Source organism: Cynocephalus volans, chromosome 16 (genome assembly GCF_027409185.1).
Source record: "Cynocephalus volans isolate mCynVol1 chromosome 16, mCynVol1.pri, whole genome shotgun sequence".
Lineage (NCBI taxonomy): Eukaryota > Metazoa > Chordata > Mammalia > Dermoptera > Cynocephalidae > Cynocephalus > Cynocephalus volans.
In genome coordinates, this window is record NC_084475.1 from 26092637 (window position 1) to 26108570 (window position 15934).

A 15934-nucleotide genomic window follows, 5' to 3' on the forward strand; every position below is an offset into this window, starting at 1 on the left:
AGGTGGTCAATGAATAGTTTCTGAATTAATTAATGAATAAACAGAAAAATTCAAGGTATGTTTATTTAAGGAATGCAAACTAATGTTTAACTGGACTATGGGATGGGTGTTTTAAGGGGAGTCAGTCATAGGTGATACAGCTGGGCCAGGTTATGGGGCCAGGTTTTGAATGTCATTGAAAAATTAGAATTTTATTGTCCCCTTACCACCATGTTTATATAATACCAGAGTGTTTACACCATCTTATGTGACCCTAAGACAGCCCCATCGGGGGGAGGACAGTAATTACTGCTCCCATTCAATAGAGAGGGGACTCAGAGAGAGACCAAGTAATTGGGGGACGCCTGTCAGGAAATCATGAACCCAACACTGAAACCCAAGGCATGGAGCCTAAACCCAGTTCCTGTCTGTTCTGGAGGCAGAGAAACACTTTCTGTTGGTCGGGAGCAGCAGAAATGACAGTATCAGAGCTGCGTCTGGATAGGTGTAAGATAAGCTGAGAGAGGAAGGGGCTGGGAGCCCGGACACCACCGATGAGAACACTGGAATAACAGGAGAGAAGGCTAAACTTCCTTAAGTGACCGTGAGCACAGGCAGTCTGAGATTTCTTTTTAACAAGGATAAAAATTTTAGGATAAATGCCATTACCTAGGCCAGGGTTTCTCAATCTTGGTACTATGATTTTGGGCCTTAAGTTCTTTGATGTGGGGACTGTCCTGTGCATTTTCAGCTGTTTAACAGCATCCCTGGCCTCTGCCTATTAGGTGCCATAGCACAACCATGCACCCCACCCTCACCATTGTGGCAGCCCCAAATGTCCCCAGACAATGCCAAATTTCCCCTGGGAGGCAAAATCACCCCTGTTTGAGCACCACTGACCTGGGCATTCGATTTTGATTAGTTTCCAGAAAAGCAGTGGACCTTAAAGAGCACACGGGCATTTAGTGGGAAGACATGGAGGAGAGAAAAGCAGTTTCATCTTCTGTGTTTGGTTTTCTTCCACTGACAGTGTGATGCTAAGCAGGGTGGCCCATAGTTAATTTGTTTGACCGGCATTGCATTTTAAACAATGGGTTTTCATTTTGTTCTATTTATGGTCATTTTATCCAATTATTTTTATTCAGCACCCAGCTTTATAAGTGTGTATAATCCTGTTATGTTCTATTCCATTATGGTAGTTTCCTAGTAGAAGAGCACAGGGTAATAAAATTAAATCAACATCTTGGCTATCGTGTTGGCCTCACACATTTCCTGACCTTGGCTGGATTCAGGAGTGCAGGGCATGGGCAGGGCAATGGCAAGAGAGACAAAGGTGCTGGAGGGTGACACGAAGCAGGTCACCATGCTCCCAGATGGGTGGGAAGAGTTTAAATGCAGTAGAAATGGAAAACGTCCTGTAGTGAGAATCAGGGCTGGGAAGCCTACTGTCCTCCTCTCCCTCCAAAATTCCATGATACAGACACAAAAAGTTTCATACGTGGTGCTTTGCATTGGCTACAGCAAATTTTGGTCTAGAAGCACTAAAAAAGTGCATGTTTTATATATACATGTGAATAAAAATAACATAGGCATAAAGATGGTCGTAGCTATAAATATACAGCAGAAATTGCGCAGGCATTTTCAAATACACTGAATGTGGTAACAAAGCTTTTGTAAAGGAGACTGACAAGCACTACTGTCCTTCGTTTTGGACCCACTTGGTGACCGGGCACAATGGACAGGTCTGAGCAAGTCAGCCGAAGACTGAGTCATTGTTTAGGTTTTCTATGGAAACAGAAGCTCATGGGAATTTGATATAAAGTGTCAGACTCTGTGGGCTTGTCACTCTTTGAGGGCCACTAACATCCCTTCTAAGATAGTTCCTTGAGAATCAGCCAGTTTCCTTCCCGGAGACCTTCTCTGCATGCTGACCTGCGTGCTCAGCAGACAGAGGGGAGTTTGGGGCATGTCCCCAGCAGGCAGCCGTCCAGCACTAAGACAGTGTGGACAGGGGAACTGTGTGTATGTGCAAGCAGACCCCACCTTCCTCCCCTGAAGGGAGCTGGTGACAGCTGAGAAGTTGTGCGCTGGCCATTCCGAGCTCTGGCTGGGGTGGCACAGTGCGACAGCTGGCTTTGCTGCCGCTTTTGTGTCGGGCAACTCCTTTTACCTGGTTGCCTTTCTCAAAGTTCCAAGCTTGGAAACTAATAATTATTAGCAGGTGGGAGTTTCATTTTTTTTTACTACCAGGGAAGATGGTGACCACCTCTGTTAAAAAGCCTTCCGGAATGTACAACAGACTGAAAAAACCCAATGCTTTGTACTGTTTAATTGTGAATGATTAAGATGTAGATCCGTTGAATTTTCCTTGAAATTTTCCACATGTTCAAAAGGAAAGAGAAGTGGTTGGCAATTTTTTTTTCAAAATTAAATGTTTGAAATATGGGATCAGGACATCTTGCTGTGTTCGCAGCAAGTCTAATTTTATCTATTCCCACTTGAGGCTTCTGAGCTTTGAGTCTACGGGATTTAAGGCTTTTATTTTGCCTTTCTATTTTTTTGAATGCTGCATTAAAAGCTGATCAATTTTCTCTAATTAAAGTAATATCTAATCTCTAGTAAGTCTCTTAGCATATAGCAGGTATTCAATAAACACCATTTTTAAAAATTGCTTTTACAGAGCACAAGCCTTTTCTCTTAAGATGAGGATATAGTGACCCAAAAGCATCAAGTATTGTTTAGCAGGAGAAAATGTAGGCCTGTTGACTGACTGCTTTTCCTTAAATTGCACATGATCTCACATTCCCAAAATACCCAGGCTCAGAAAAGCTATATAAAGCTATGTGTCAATCTATGATCAGTCACAAGTGCCTAATGTTTAGTCCTATAGACTGCTGGAGCTTGAGCAGCCTTAGAGACAATTTCTCAACCTCTGTCTTCAGAGTCTATGAGAGACTCAGTCAAGGTCGAGCATCCATTTCTTTCAGGTCTAACAAGGCCCACGTCTTCTGACATGTAACCCAGAGTCTTTATTCGACACTGCTGCCTGGAGTGCTGGGTTCTAAGTATTGCTCACTTTTAAATACTGTCTTCAGAGATGTTCCATTGGAGGGCCACCAGTGAATCAGGAGGTCGCAAATATATTTGCGAAACATAATGGTTTGATGTTGGATGTAAAATGTGCATATTGGCATTTTCATTGCACTTGCTATACTTTGTATTGTATGCTTTTAAAAAATTTGTTGTTCTCATGCATTCATTCCACAAGTGTCTGTTGAGGGTCTGTGCTAGGCTCTGGAGACAGTGGTACACTAAACAGACAAGATCCCTGTGGCAGGTGCCGCTGGCGCCCCCCGTCCCCGTCAGCTCTCAGCACGCCAGCGCTTGCCCCCAGTGTCCTGCTGCAAGCACCTGTGACCTGCTTGAGAGCTTTCTCTCAGCCACAAGCCCTCAGCCAATGACAGAGAACAACTGGAGAGTAAATGACCCAACTTCCTCACCTTCTGGATGGGATAACTCTGAGGTGTATTATACACTATCTCCCCAACTTCCCCAAGGGTTTGAACTCTAGTTCCCACAGTGCAACCCACTGGCCATTGCATCCATTATGGGCTTTCTCCCTCTTCTGTCTCATGTACTGAGAAGCATGAGCAGATGGAGCGGAAAGGGCCTCAGAGAGCCTTTGCAGAAGTGGTGAGCTTGGCATCAAACCGAAGGTGTCAGATATAGACATATATTTTTTTTTTCTTTTTTTTTATTGAGGCATAATTGACTATACATAGTTTGGGGTACAGCGTTGACTACCATCACCTGTGTACATGTGTTGATCAAATCGATATTATCAGTATATTCGTTATTACAAATCGTAATTATTCTTTATGCCCCTTACTCAATCTCTTCCCAACCCCCTCACCTTCTCCCACTCCCACCTCTTGTAACCACAGGTTTGTTCTCTCCTCCTGAAAGTTCAATGTGTGATATTTGCCCTGAAACCTGAAGGATGAGAATTAATCAGGCATTTAAAAAAAAAAAATGCCAGAGAAAAAGATTCCGGGAAGAGGAAAGAAAACACCAAGTGAGGGCAGGAGTAGGAGAGAGGCCTCTGGGCTGGTTCCCAGGGAACGCGGTGGGGCAGGGGCGGCTGGGTAGGCTGCCTATGACATGCAAGACTCTGTAGGGGTGGCCAGGAGTTTCTACCACATGCAGAGAGAAACCTTTAAAGAGCTTTAAGCAGGGGAACGCAGTGACCTGATTCCTGCCTGCAAGTAGTCGCTGTGGCAGCTCTGTGGGAAGACAGTAGGGACAGGCAAGACCGGAGCAGGTGCCGAGCAAGCGGCCGCGCGGAAAGCTAGGTGAGCTGTGATGCGCGGTCCTCGGCACCCACATTCCACTGCTGAGGACAGAATGAACTAGAACATAAACGCAGAGGACTGAAGTTACAGCCTTGTCTTTATAGCTATTTCTATGTAGTTCAGAGGTTCTTAGCATTTGGGGAGGGACATACCTTCCAAAATCTGATAAAATCTGTGGACTTTCTCTCCAGAAAAATGCAAATATTCATGGACACATTATTTTGAACTTGTGATAGGGGTGGAGGGAGGCATTGAGAAGCCATGGAGCCTGTTAATAAAATCTCAAGTATATATCTATTTTATTTGTCTACACCTTTTCGTTGGGGAAACCTCCCTATTATGATCAGGATAAATGTCCACACTCACACGACAGTACAGGGAATATTAGCTGGTCTGGGGGATGGCCCTATGCTGTCTTCAAGTCATAACTTCCAGGTTTGCCCTGGGGGCTGTCTTCATCCTGGCCAGGTGGGAGGGGCGAGAGCCACGGGAAGTCTCGGGCCAGGCCTCCAGGTGGGACCCACTGCTCTGCCCACCTTGCATTGGCCAGAGATTAGTCACACGGCTACAGCTCACCACCAGGGATGCTGGGTAGTGGAGTCTGGGATTCCAGAGGCCAGCTAGCAGTTTGAGCCATAATACACATGTTTTAATGTAAGTATTTGTCACACAGGGGCTGCCCAATGTTACTACTTTCAGGGAGTGGTGGAAGTAAGTCACACCGGAAGTTTGGGGAAAGGGAAGGGATGAAGCCACGGGACGCTGGGCAGGAGGACACCAGTGTCATGATTTGCAGAACCAGCTTAAGTCAAAGCAAGCCCTCCCCCTAGGCTGCAGAGATAGGACTGGCTTTGATAAAGGTTATGTCCTTAAGTGAAAGATTAAGATTCAATTGAAGTGGAAACTTGGCTCCAAACTATGCTGTTCTGTGCCCTGAGGAACTGGAGTTAATCCAAAGCAAACTATTACTCACTAGGGTGACGTGTCAGTAGGAAAGGGAGAGGTTACCTGTCAATAAGGTGATGCTTTGCGCTCATTTCTCCTCGACTACAATAACCAGTGAGTCCAGTGTCAGAAACAGCAGGCAGTGGGCGCCCCGTGAGGCCACAGGCCAGCCTTGGGACACCTCCGCAGCACATGGCAGGGACTGGGCCTGGTCGCCAGGAGCGAGAGACGAAGTGCGCTGGCAGGGAGGCCAGTTTTCCCATTTGCTTCCCCCACCACGTTAGAGATGCTTTTCTTGGGGGAGGGAGGTGGTGAGTCTTACCTTAAAATATGAAGAAATTACATTTGAGAACACAGAAAATGTTAATTTTCTCAGAGTTAAAGTGAGGAAAGCTGTTTTCTTTTTTCTTTTTTTTTTTTTCCTTAACATACTAAAGTGACTTTTTCTGAAACTTAAAAAAAGAAAAAAATCCGGAAACTGCATTCTCTCGAGATCAGAACCTTTCCAAGCGTCACGTTTAGTGTTGTGTGGCTCAGCACCTACGGGAAGCTCAGGTTTCTTCCACGTCTGCTTCTGGCCCCTTCCTATGAGGCTCTCAACTTGCACCATAAATATTCCTTTCAACCCCCTAAATATAGCTGTTTCCTCTGAGAGACATTTGAAAAGTAATCTTTTTTGCCATTTAGTTTATTTATTTTGAGTTCTAAGAGTTGTTAATGTGTTAATGTGCTGTTTTTTTCTACATTCTTTTTTATCTGGCCAGAGAAAAGGTTAAGCTTTCTTCAAAATGAAGTGGACTTAATTGGTTAATTTCATAATTTAAAGTCTTTGTTGGTCTAGATTCCAAAAGGAGGGGATTTTTTAAGCTCACTGCAACTACATTTGCTTTTGAAGGAGCCCTTTATTTTGCAGTGAATAAAGTGTCTCTTATTAAACAGAAAATAAAAGAAGGTTTGGCAGGACTCTACTCCCAGTGGATGAAACATCACAGGAAATTGAGAAATTGTTTCTTTTAGCCTTGTGGGAAAATTTTGATGGTGAAATTTAGCAGTAAGGTTTTAAGACTACTGCTTCAATACATCAAGAAAGAGCTGCTGAATGCCTCTCAGCTTCTTGGGGAGAGGCACCAACTGGGCCTTTCTAAATCTGGTCTGTTACATTTTCCAGGTACTCTGAGGTATAGCCAAGAAGGTCGCATTCTCTCCCGCAAAATGATTGTGTCACTTCTAAAGAGAATTTAAAAATATTTCAGCGATTTAGGAGTAATTCTGTCAAAAGTTGACCTCAGTTAGGTGCCTGTTCATTTGTGCTGGTAAGAACAGGTGTCGTATGTGCCCACACAAGAAGTGAATCCCAGGTACAGAATCCACTTTCCTCTCTCCAATGATCTGTGGGCTCTAGAACTTGTGCAAATTCCCTTCGGGTATTAAACCTGTGTCCTCAGCTCCAGACCATCTTGTCAACTGCATGTGTCGCCTTTCACTTTCCCCACGTAGACACCTGATCTGGGTGAGATTTGTGTTCCAAACCAGCGTTCTCAGCTGGACTCTGAAATCTGTCTCCCTTCTCCGTTCCTTAGGGACTCTGTGGGCGGCATCACCACACATCTCACTGTCCAAATCCTAAACCTTCCCTCTGCTCCTGCCCATTCCTGCCTAATTCTCAGAGAAGTCAGAGAACTCTCTCTTAAGCCCCCAGCCCTGCCCTAGACTGGAACAGGTGCCCCTCTGCTGGGTTCCATACACCCTGGACTTTTAGGATGGCTGATCCTCCACTGGAAGCTCCTCAGGGGCAGGCCCTGATCCGGTGCAAAATTGATAACATGGGTTGAGAACCTTAACAATGTTTGTCCCTTTGAACGAGTAATTCCATTTTTAAAATTTATCTTAAGGGAATGATTTTTGAGAAGGTGAGGGGAGCTCTTAAGATGTGTAAAGATGTTCACTGCAGTTGTGTTTATTATGGTTAATGATCAAAAATAATCTGAAGTATGCAGTCAGGGAGGGATTGTCATGGCATTGTCCTTAAGTGGGTTCTCTGTAAAATGGAAACATACCTTTAAAAAAATGATCAAGTTAAAAAAGCAGTTTTGAAACATTCAATGTAAGGTTTAACTCAAACCATGTAAATGAAAAAAGCATAGAAAAACAAAAAGGAACCAGCGGGAAAATGCGCTCTGTTTTGAATGGGGTTTGTCATCACTAAGAAGTCTATAGGTTCGACCCTGCCTCACTAAACTAGCAGCTCCAGTCAACGAAGTTCAGTGTCTTCTGTGCAAAGGAATCTTTATTCGGCTTTGGATCGAGGCCAGGCTTTCATCTGGTCTCCTGAAACCTGGAAAAAGCATTCAGATGAATATTAATCAGAAGTAAAAATGAGCTTAGGGGTTGGAAGGCTGAAGTTGTAGGATACCAGGGAAGGAAAGCTTGATCTCATACTTGAAAAAGTGACAATCACGACCTCCACTTTATAAGGTGTCTTTGTGTGCGGGGAGAGCTTTTACGTACATCGTTTCACTTAAATTGGTTCTTCTATGTAGTTTATTGTCTCAGCTGCCTGTAAACACCCCTACAGAGCTGGAGCTCGGAGAATCCAAGTTACTTATCTGGGTTCCATGCCCTTCACCTGTCTCATGTCCAGGGGTCTCCCTTCCACCCTGTAGAAGTCACTTTGAGCCCAGTGGGAATTACCAGCAGGAGCGGTGGGGCTCTGGAAACAAACCCTTTCACTGAGCTGTATTCACGGAGACGCTCCAGAGGCTCGGCAGCCCTTGCCTTACCTGTGCCTATGCCGAGACTTAGAGGGGCGCGGAGCTGCCGCAGGCCACCCACCACCACGCGGCGAGTCAGTGCCAGAGGCCGTGTCCTTTCCCCTCCTGCAGCCCCACCTAGCCCAGTGTCAGCTCTCCCACAGGATTTCCTGTACCTCTTTTTGCTGCCTGTCTCAGGCTGTGGTTCCCAACCATGTGCATGTGTTGGGTACATTGTGTGTCTTCACCCCTGCGGTTTTCCTGTTAGATGATTCCGTGCTCGGCAATGATCTCCCCACTTAGGGGAGAAAGAAAGTGAGAAAAAAGGAAACAGCTCAGAGCTGTTAACTCTGGGTTTTGCCTATTTTTCTTGATGACAGGCTGCTGTCTCTTGTCTGATTTGAAACTCTGTGTTCTCAGGATGAGAAATAAATCTTGACACAAAAATCCAAGGGTTAATTTCCAGGTATTTGAGAGGAAGTTTTGGCTCCCAGTGTATTTTGTCTTTATTTTTATTTTTTTAATTTAGAGTTTGTTGGGTTATTTGACTAAGGATGGTGCTGACTACCTCTGGTTTACACTTCTCTTTCGAAGTTTATTTTATGTTTTGTTGTGGTTTTCAGATTTCTCATGGTTTGGATTTGGGAAAGTAAACTCAAGACAAGGTGTTGGTAAGTAGTTACTCACTCCTTCTTTGGATAAGTAATGAGTTTATGTTGTTTAACTAGGATGAAACTGCTTAGACTCTCTTTACGTTCGTTGGTCTTTGATGCATTTTCTCTGTTCCTCCTTTCTGACTTGTTGACGAAAGAGGCCTAGAATTTTTCCAGAAAAGGCATTGCTTTTGCTAATTGGGTTCAGTAACTGGTTTTGCGTTTTCTAAGTGGACTCGCTCTCAGTCACCTGAGTTCTTGGTTGTGACACATTTTTAAGAATGTTAAAGAAATGAAACGTAACTACGTTACCACTACACCATACAGCCAATAGTTGGCTGAATAGTCAAGCTTGCAGGAGTCTGAGTCTTAGCTTTCTTCCACTGACCGAGATGTAACAGAATTCTGAATTGGTAAATCAGCTGTTCATATGACCACTTTCTTTCAAAACAAATTTCAATGTCAAGACGCTGTGATTTGTGCTTGATTGCCTGCCGTTCCTTGTATTCAGACTCTGTGCTGACAATTGAAAAGCAGAATGTGTAGCTTATCACATGAATGCAGATGATGCATCTCATCATTAGGCTTGAAATCAGGTGTGATCTCCCAGGACCTCTAATTTGTTCAGTATTTTCTACGGGTACAGAGACAATGAACAGGAACTGCTTGGAAGGCCTGAACAGACAGACCGTCTTACATCTTTCTTGTGGGTTTCCAAGATCTGACCATTGCGGGCCTCTGTTGGTTAGTGTTTCTTCCGGCAGCAAGGTTGGCTCTGGGTGAAATTGTAAGTAGGGGAAATGTACAAACGTCAGGGAGCACCCGGATCTGAGCCATCTGTCCACTCGGTCATCCCATCCATGGAAGGAAGCCTGTTCCCTTTCTGTTTTTGAACCTGATGTCAGGCCTTGCTCAGCTGGACAGCCTCTGTCAGTGTCTGACCACTGACCCAAAAGTGACCAAGGGGCTGAATCCAGGCTCAGGCAGACTGGCCGGATGGGGCCTGGAAGGGGATAAGTCCCCCGGAACCTTACTGGCCTCGTGGATTCCAAGGTAGATGCTCTCAACCAGCAAAGAGAGAGGGAGACACGGCAAAGTTGGAACATCCAGCTCAGCCACTCAGGACTTCTTGGCAGCTCCTCAGGGCAGATTTTAGATACGGTTGATCATAGCCATTTTGCCAACACATCAGAGGGATTATCTTGCCTGAGCAGTCTTACAGGTGCCCTGTTTTAGGGCTTTGTGGTGTGTGTGTGGTGGGGGTAGGGTGTTGTTTGTGTGTGTGTCCAGGGGGAGAGTAATGAACTTGGGAGAGTACTGTAAGATGGGGTCTTCCTTCCACTAAATAGCAAATCACTGTAACCATTTAAATATTTTTCAAGCCAGTTTGCATTGCAGGAGGGTGTTGTTCCCAGAAAGCTTCAGAAATATGATTTCGTTAGGCCAGAGCAGAGAGTTCTGCAGGATTTTCTTCCAGCTACAGTCCATCAGAGGAACTGCCATGTTAGAATATAGGTTTTGTTATTTTTCAGGTATGGTGGGACTAACAGATCAGGAGATGACAGCCATTGAAAAGATAGCTTGTTACTCACAGTTCCCAAGAGGAGGGGACATGCCATGCCATAGGGGGCCACTGGGGGATGCACCAGGGCTGGTCAGGAGGCAGAGGGAGCGAGGGGACATGTGGGTCAGGGCCTTGCTTTTTGTTTCCATGGGAAGGAATGGGCGAGGCAGGGTCTGGAGGCTTGGGATTGGCTAGTTTGAGTCATTTCAGTGGGCTCTGGGGCAGAGGGGCTGTCCTGAGTTGTCTGGAACCTGGAGGTTAAGGCAGGTGGATAGAGGGTGACAGCCAGGTAAGGAAGGTAGCTGGGGTGTGGGCTCTGGATTGGTGGGTTTGTACATGAAGGGCATACTATTTAATACAAGCAAGGTATTGACTATCTCTGGGAACTGGCCAACCCTGGGAATGGCAGTCTTTCCAGTGCCAGCAGGGCCCCAGATGTCAAAGCATAGAATGCAGAAAATAGAAAGGTATGGTTAACGTGGCTGCTCAAGAGTAATAATCCTTCCCTTCATGTTAATAGCGTGTTGATATCTAGAGAAGGAAACTCCCTTCCCTGTTGACCTTCATCGATTCTTATCCCAGGAAGGTAAGTCTGAGTTAGGCTTAGCAATGTCTGTAAAATCATATGTGCAGGATATATTACCAAGCAGCTCCAATAAAAGAAAAACGACTCTTTGCACCTGAGACATATTAAAATAAAAATGGGCTAAAAATGTTTCCAGGCATAACTCATATTTGTCAGCTCAGTGATTAGAACTACCTACCCCAAACTCAGCAAGTGTGCATGCACATAGCAATTTAAAATTTTGCATTCGTGTTTTCATACATTGTTGCTAGTCCTCGTGTGAATTTCTTGTAACTCGATGTGCTGTGCCCCTTACTTTCCTTCTGTCTTTTTCCTGGCATCTGCTCAGACACATGCACAGACACACAAAGACACATCCCTGATATGCACAGACAGGCTGCTGTCAAATTATGTAGACATTCATTGTCCCCACTGAGAGCATCCCCCTTTCCTAACCTTGCTGTGCTCTGCATTTCATTATATCAAAATGTTCGTAGAAAAATGGGCTTAATCCTGCAACCTTGACAGCCATATCAATCTTCCGGTTTTGGAATATCAATAATGAAGAAAACAGCACTTGAATTAATATTCCACTTGATGAATTGTTGAGGTTCATGTGTTGCTCAGATTTGTCAACAGCGACTTTCTGGCAAAGTGAAAAGGCTTTTGAAAAATTACCTCTGGTGCTTTATACGGCTTCTACGTTTAGTTCCCTCTCCTTTCCCCCAAACAGGAGCCCATTCGTTTGCCTTCTGTTACATCAGAGCTAGGGGTTTTAATTGCAGAGGTCAGGGGAAGAAGGGGTGTCTTTTTGTGGGGAAGGACAGGCAGAGAGCAAGAGTCTTGCTTGGACTCTTTAAGTGAGGGCTTCACTGTATACTTGGCAGAAGATTCAAAGCCTGAATTCCTGGAGGAATCTCAAGATTGTCTTCTAGGTACCAATCTCCTCAAAAATGATTGAATGCTGCTGTGATGTTCATAGCCTGACCTGGGCCAGAGGAGAATCAGAGAAGAAGGCTACTGGGTCAGTGCATTTCTAATCATTGCAGGTGCTCAGAAGGAAATTTTTCTGGCCTTCTGACAGCACATGGAGGATTTGAAAATAACATCCTGCATTTCAGGGGGTAAAGATAGAGCCTAGAATCCATTGAGAAATGCGCAGCCTTGAGTGCAGCCTCCTCGGGGAGCTTAGGTGGTAGCATGCTTTGGTAACCTTGCAGGAGGCAACAGCTGCTCTGGGAACTGAGCTAGGGAAACAGTGGTGGGAAGGTTTTACTGACGAGATGCAGAAACCTCAGCATAATGCATCTCCATTTTCCATTGCTGGCCTGAATCTAGGTGTTGTAGGCCTGCCAGGAAGCAAATCATAAAACAGCGATGGTTAGGGAGATGAGAAAGAACTTGTCTTCACAGCTCTTCTTGGCAGGATATCCGCTCTTTGCTGACACAGGTGAGCTAGGCACAAGATGAGCACGACTGCTGGGCTTGCCTTTGCTCTGAGCGCTGTGTGCTTCCTGAACGGGCTGTCCGAGGACCTGTTTGCAGAATCAAGCCAGAGAGCATCATTAAAGGCAACTTAAATGCACATCCCCTTGAGAGAATGCTTTAAAAATTACCTCTAATAGCAGTTGGCTGCCTGCTGCACAGTTTGTTTCAGGCACAGTTAGCTGGGTAGTATCCAATTGTTATCACTACAAACTGTGACAATCTCCATAGAGGGGGGGAATGGACCTTGGAGGTGGGGGAATGGGTTATCATTGTGTTTCATAAAGGATTCAACACCGTGTGAAGAAACAAGTCTGTTTTCAGAATTGCTGTGCTTCTCACTGAAATAGTTAAGTGTGAGGGAAAAGGCAGAGAATGCCTGGAGGTGTGGGGACGTGCATTTTGGGGGTTGGGTGAAAGAGTGTTCCCTCTCACAGGAAGCTGCGGCTCACTTTCCCTCCCTGGCATGGCATTTCTTGGCTGGACATTTGATTCTGCCTTTTGACTCCGCTTTGTTTTTCCTCCTTATCCTTTCTCTTCCCATCTTTCTCCTGGTTTTTGCCGACAGCTGTGGCCAGTAGTCTGCTGCCACGGGAGCCTGCACCCACTTGGTGCACTGCAGAGAGGGTGTCACTGTCTAGGGCTTTATCCACTTCCCGCAGACGGAGCATCTGCCAAGCCCTGTGGCAGCCTTTTGTTGTTCTGAAGCGTTTGCACAGACCTTTACCTTTGTGAATCTAATTTTGGTTGCAAATAGTAAGAGTTTAGTGGCCAACGGATAAGCTGTCTACACAAGATACAGTAGACTGTATGTATGGACATCAACATGCTGAGACTTTGGACTAGAAAATTTCAGTCTTGTTTGAAAAGCACTATGATTATTGCTTTAGTATAAAGACATCCAAGTAATGACTCTATTAATAATATCACAGCTAAAGGCAGACAGAGCAGGTAACTTTGCAATGGGATTAATCCATTAGTATTGAGATAGTATTTTGTAGACAAAAATGGTGCAGGTACTCACAGAATACAGCGATAGAGGAATATAGTCTCAGGACAGACTGATGTAAATCTAGACAGCTGGTTAAAGTTTATTTGGTAACAGTTAATAGTCATTCATGCTCATAAAGCCCGTCTAAATTTACAGCATATTTTCATATCACTGGTCTCATCCCAGTCTCATAAAATAACAAGCAGATATTATTTTGCACATTTTACAAAATGAAAGGGGATGTGCAGGTACAAAGAAGGTAAGTGACTTGTCCAAAGACTGGAGATCTGCAAACTCCCAGGACAACTTTCAGTGCCCTGTGAAACAAGAGTCCCAGATTCATGTTGAGAGTCTCAATGACGTAGTGTACTAGAGACATCCAAAGAACAGAGAGGAAAGCTGCATATTAAATTACAGAAGAAAGAAGTAAAGAAATTCGAAGTCTCAGACTGTTAAGAATATAGGATGTTGTAGCCACTTTAGAAAACAGTTTGGCAGTTTCTCAAAATGTTAAACACGAGCTACCAATGACCCAGCAGTTCCACCCAAGAGGAATGAAAACATGTGTCCGCACAAAACTTTCACATGAATGTTCATAGAATATTATTCATAATAACCAAAATGTGAAACAACTCAAATGTTCATCAACTGATGAATGGATAAACAAAATGCGGGAGATCTGCGCAGTGAAGCCCTAGTCAGCAATTCAAAGGTAGCAAGTGCCGATACGGGCTGCAAGGTGGTTGTACCTAACAACATTACGCTAGTGAAAGAAGCCAGTTACAGAAGATCTATGAAATGCCAGCAGAGGCAAATCCATGGAGACAGGCTGTAAATTCATGGATGCCTTGGGCTGGGAGTGGTGAGAATGGGAGGTGAGCACTAATTGGGGCAATGAAACTGTCCTAAAATTAGATCATAGTGGATATCGCACAACTCTGTGAGTATACTAAAACCCATTGAATTGTAGGCTTTAAATAGGTGGATTTCATGTATGTGAATTTAGCTCAGTAAAGCCATTTAAACTTACATGAGAATCTCCATATTCTTTCCAACCCCAGGCCCAGCTTCAGTTATCAGCAATGACGATGACTCTGCCAGCCCCCTCCACCACATCTCCAATGGGAGTAACACCCCGTCCTCCTCAGAGGGCGGCCCCGATGCCGTCATTATTGGAATGACCAAGATCCCCGTCATTGAAAATCCCCAGTACTTTGGCATCACCAACAGTCAGCTCAAGCCAGACACATGTAAGTACAGCTGTTTATACTTATTGCTTCATTGCTGCATAGCTGTATCAGCCAGAGTTTATCAGAGCCCCTGACAAGGATGACTGGGGGGTGGGGTTTGTGAAATGTCTGAGTATTCTTGCAGCCCATGGAATAGATCCTTCAGTTTGTTGCTTATGGAATTCTCAGGGCATTTCCCTGCTGGGATGGTAACCGTGGGCAGATACTGACTTTTCTTGGGATCCATTTCCCCAAACCATTTGTCAACATGAAGTTGGAATCAAGGCATACTTATCTTGAAAAAGATATAGAAACCAGAAGTATCATTAGAATGCACATATGTCAGTTATAGATGACAGGCAATTGGTGTAATTTGAATTTGGTTTATTGAAAGTAATTAAAATAGGCACTCCAGAGAGTGGAGAAGGCCCTGTGTTGCACGCAGGTGGTATCAATTTGGGTAGTTCTGTATTCTTTGTTCAGTCCTAGTTCCCAGCATGAGACCTTGTTGGGATGGTACAACAGCGAAGAGACATTGCGACAGGTGATGTACATGTTAAGTACACTGACTTTTCTTTTTCAGAACCAAATAAGTCCATTAGCTTTTGTCGCCAAGCTTGAGATTTGTCTCCGAACTCCTTATCCAATCTTCTGAGCCACTGTTCAAATTTAAAAACTGAAACATAGCCTTAAGGACAACAAAAAACAAAACCATAGTGGACAGATGGGCTTATGCCATTGGAACTGCAGGTCTTCTCTCACACATGAGTAAGGGACCCTGAGGGCTAGAACATCAGCTGGCCCAGACCTAGGGGTTCCCTGGTACTGATGAGTGGGTGTCTTCTTTCTATTTGCATGTCCTTGTCCCATCTTGAATACTGCTCTCCTGCCCTGTCTCAGAGGTAAGGTGGATCTATTGCAAGGTTAGGCTTTGGGGACTGACTTTACCATTAGAACTCTCATGGGATGAAGGGTATCAGATCTGTTTATATATGAGGAAACACCTGTGATTTCCTCCTATTCATTAAAATTTATCTTCAGGTATGTTTAAGGTTGGATTCGAGTTTAATTCTTAGGAAGAACAGTTTTGTGAGCTTTTAATGTATGAAGCTGGACCCCACCATGGGTTTTAGTTGAATTTGTAATATGACAAGATAACTAGAGTAATATGCATGAAGAATATTGAACTCCTTGAAATAAAAGGTTTGCTTTGAAATCAAGGCATTATTAATCCTAAGACTGTCATTGTGGCATGAACAAGATCAGTGGAGGCATTGCTTAAAATGTGTCTTCTTTGATGAGGTGAGCTCCCTCCAGAGACCCTTGAAATGCCCCTCATGCACAACAGTCAAATATGGACTGGCATAAAGCAGGATGCTGTGATGGGAGAATCTGCCATCATTCTGAGTGCTCTTCCCAGG

General features: G+C 44.5%; 1 protein-coding gene across 1 annotated transcript in view; it reads left to right on the forward strand.

Annotated features, from left to right (window-relative positions):
• The window catches only part of NTRK2 (neurotrophic receptor tyrosine kinase 2), a 326056-nt gene that overhangs the window by 171211 nt on the left and 138911 nt on the right, over positions 1 to 15934 (forward strand). Inside the window, exon 11 of the mRNA XM_063080630.1 lies at positions 14346 to 14534. Within this exon, the coding sequence (XP_062936700.1) occupies positions 14346 to 14534 (189 nt within the window). The remainder of the gene's footprint in view (positions 1 to 14345; positions 14535 to 15934) is intronic.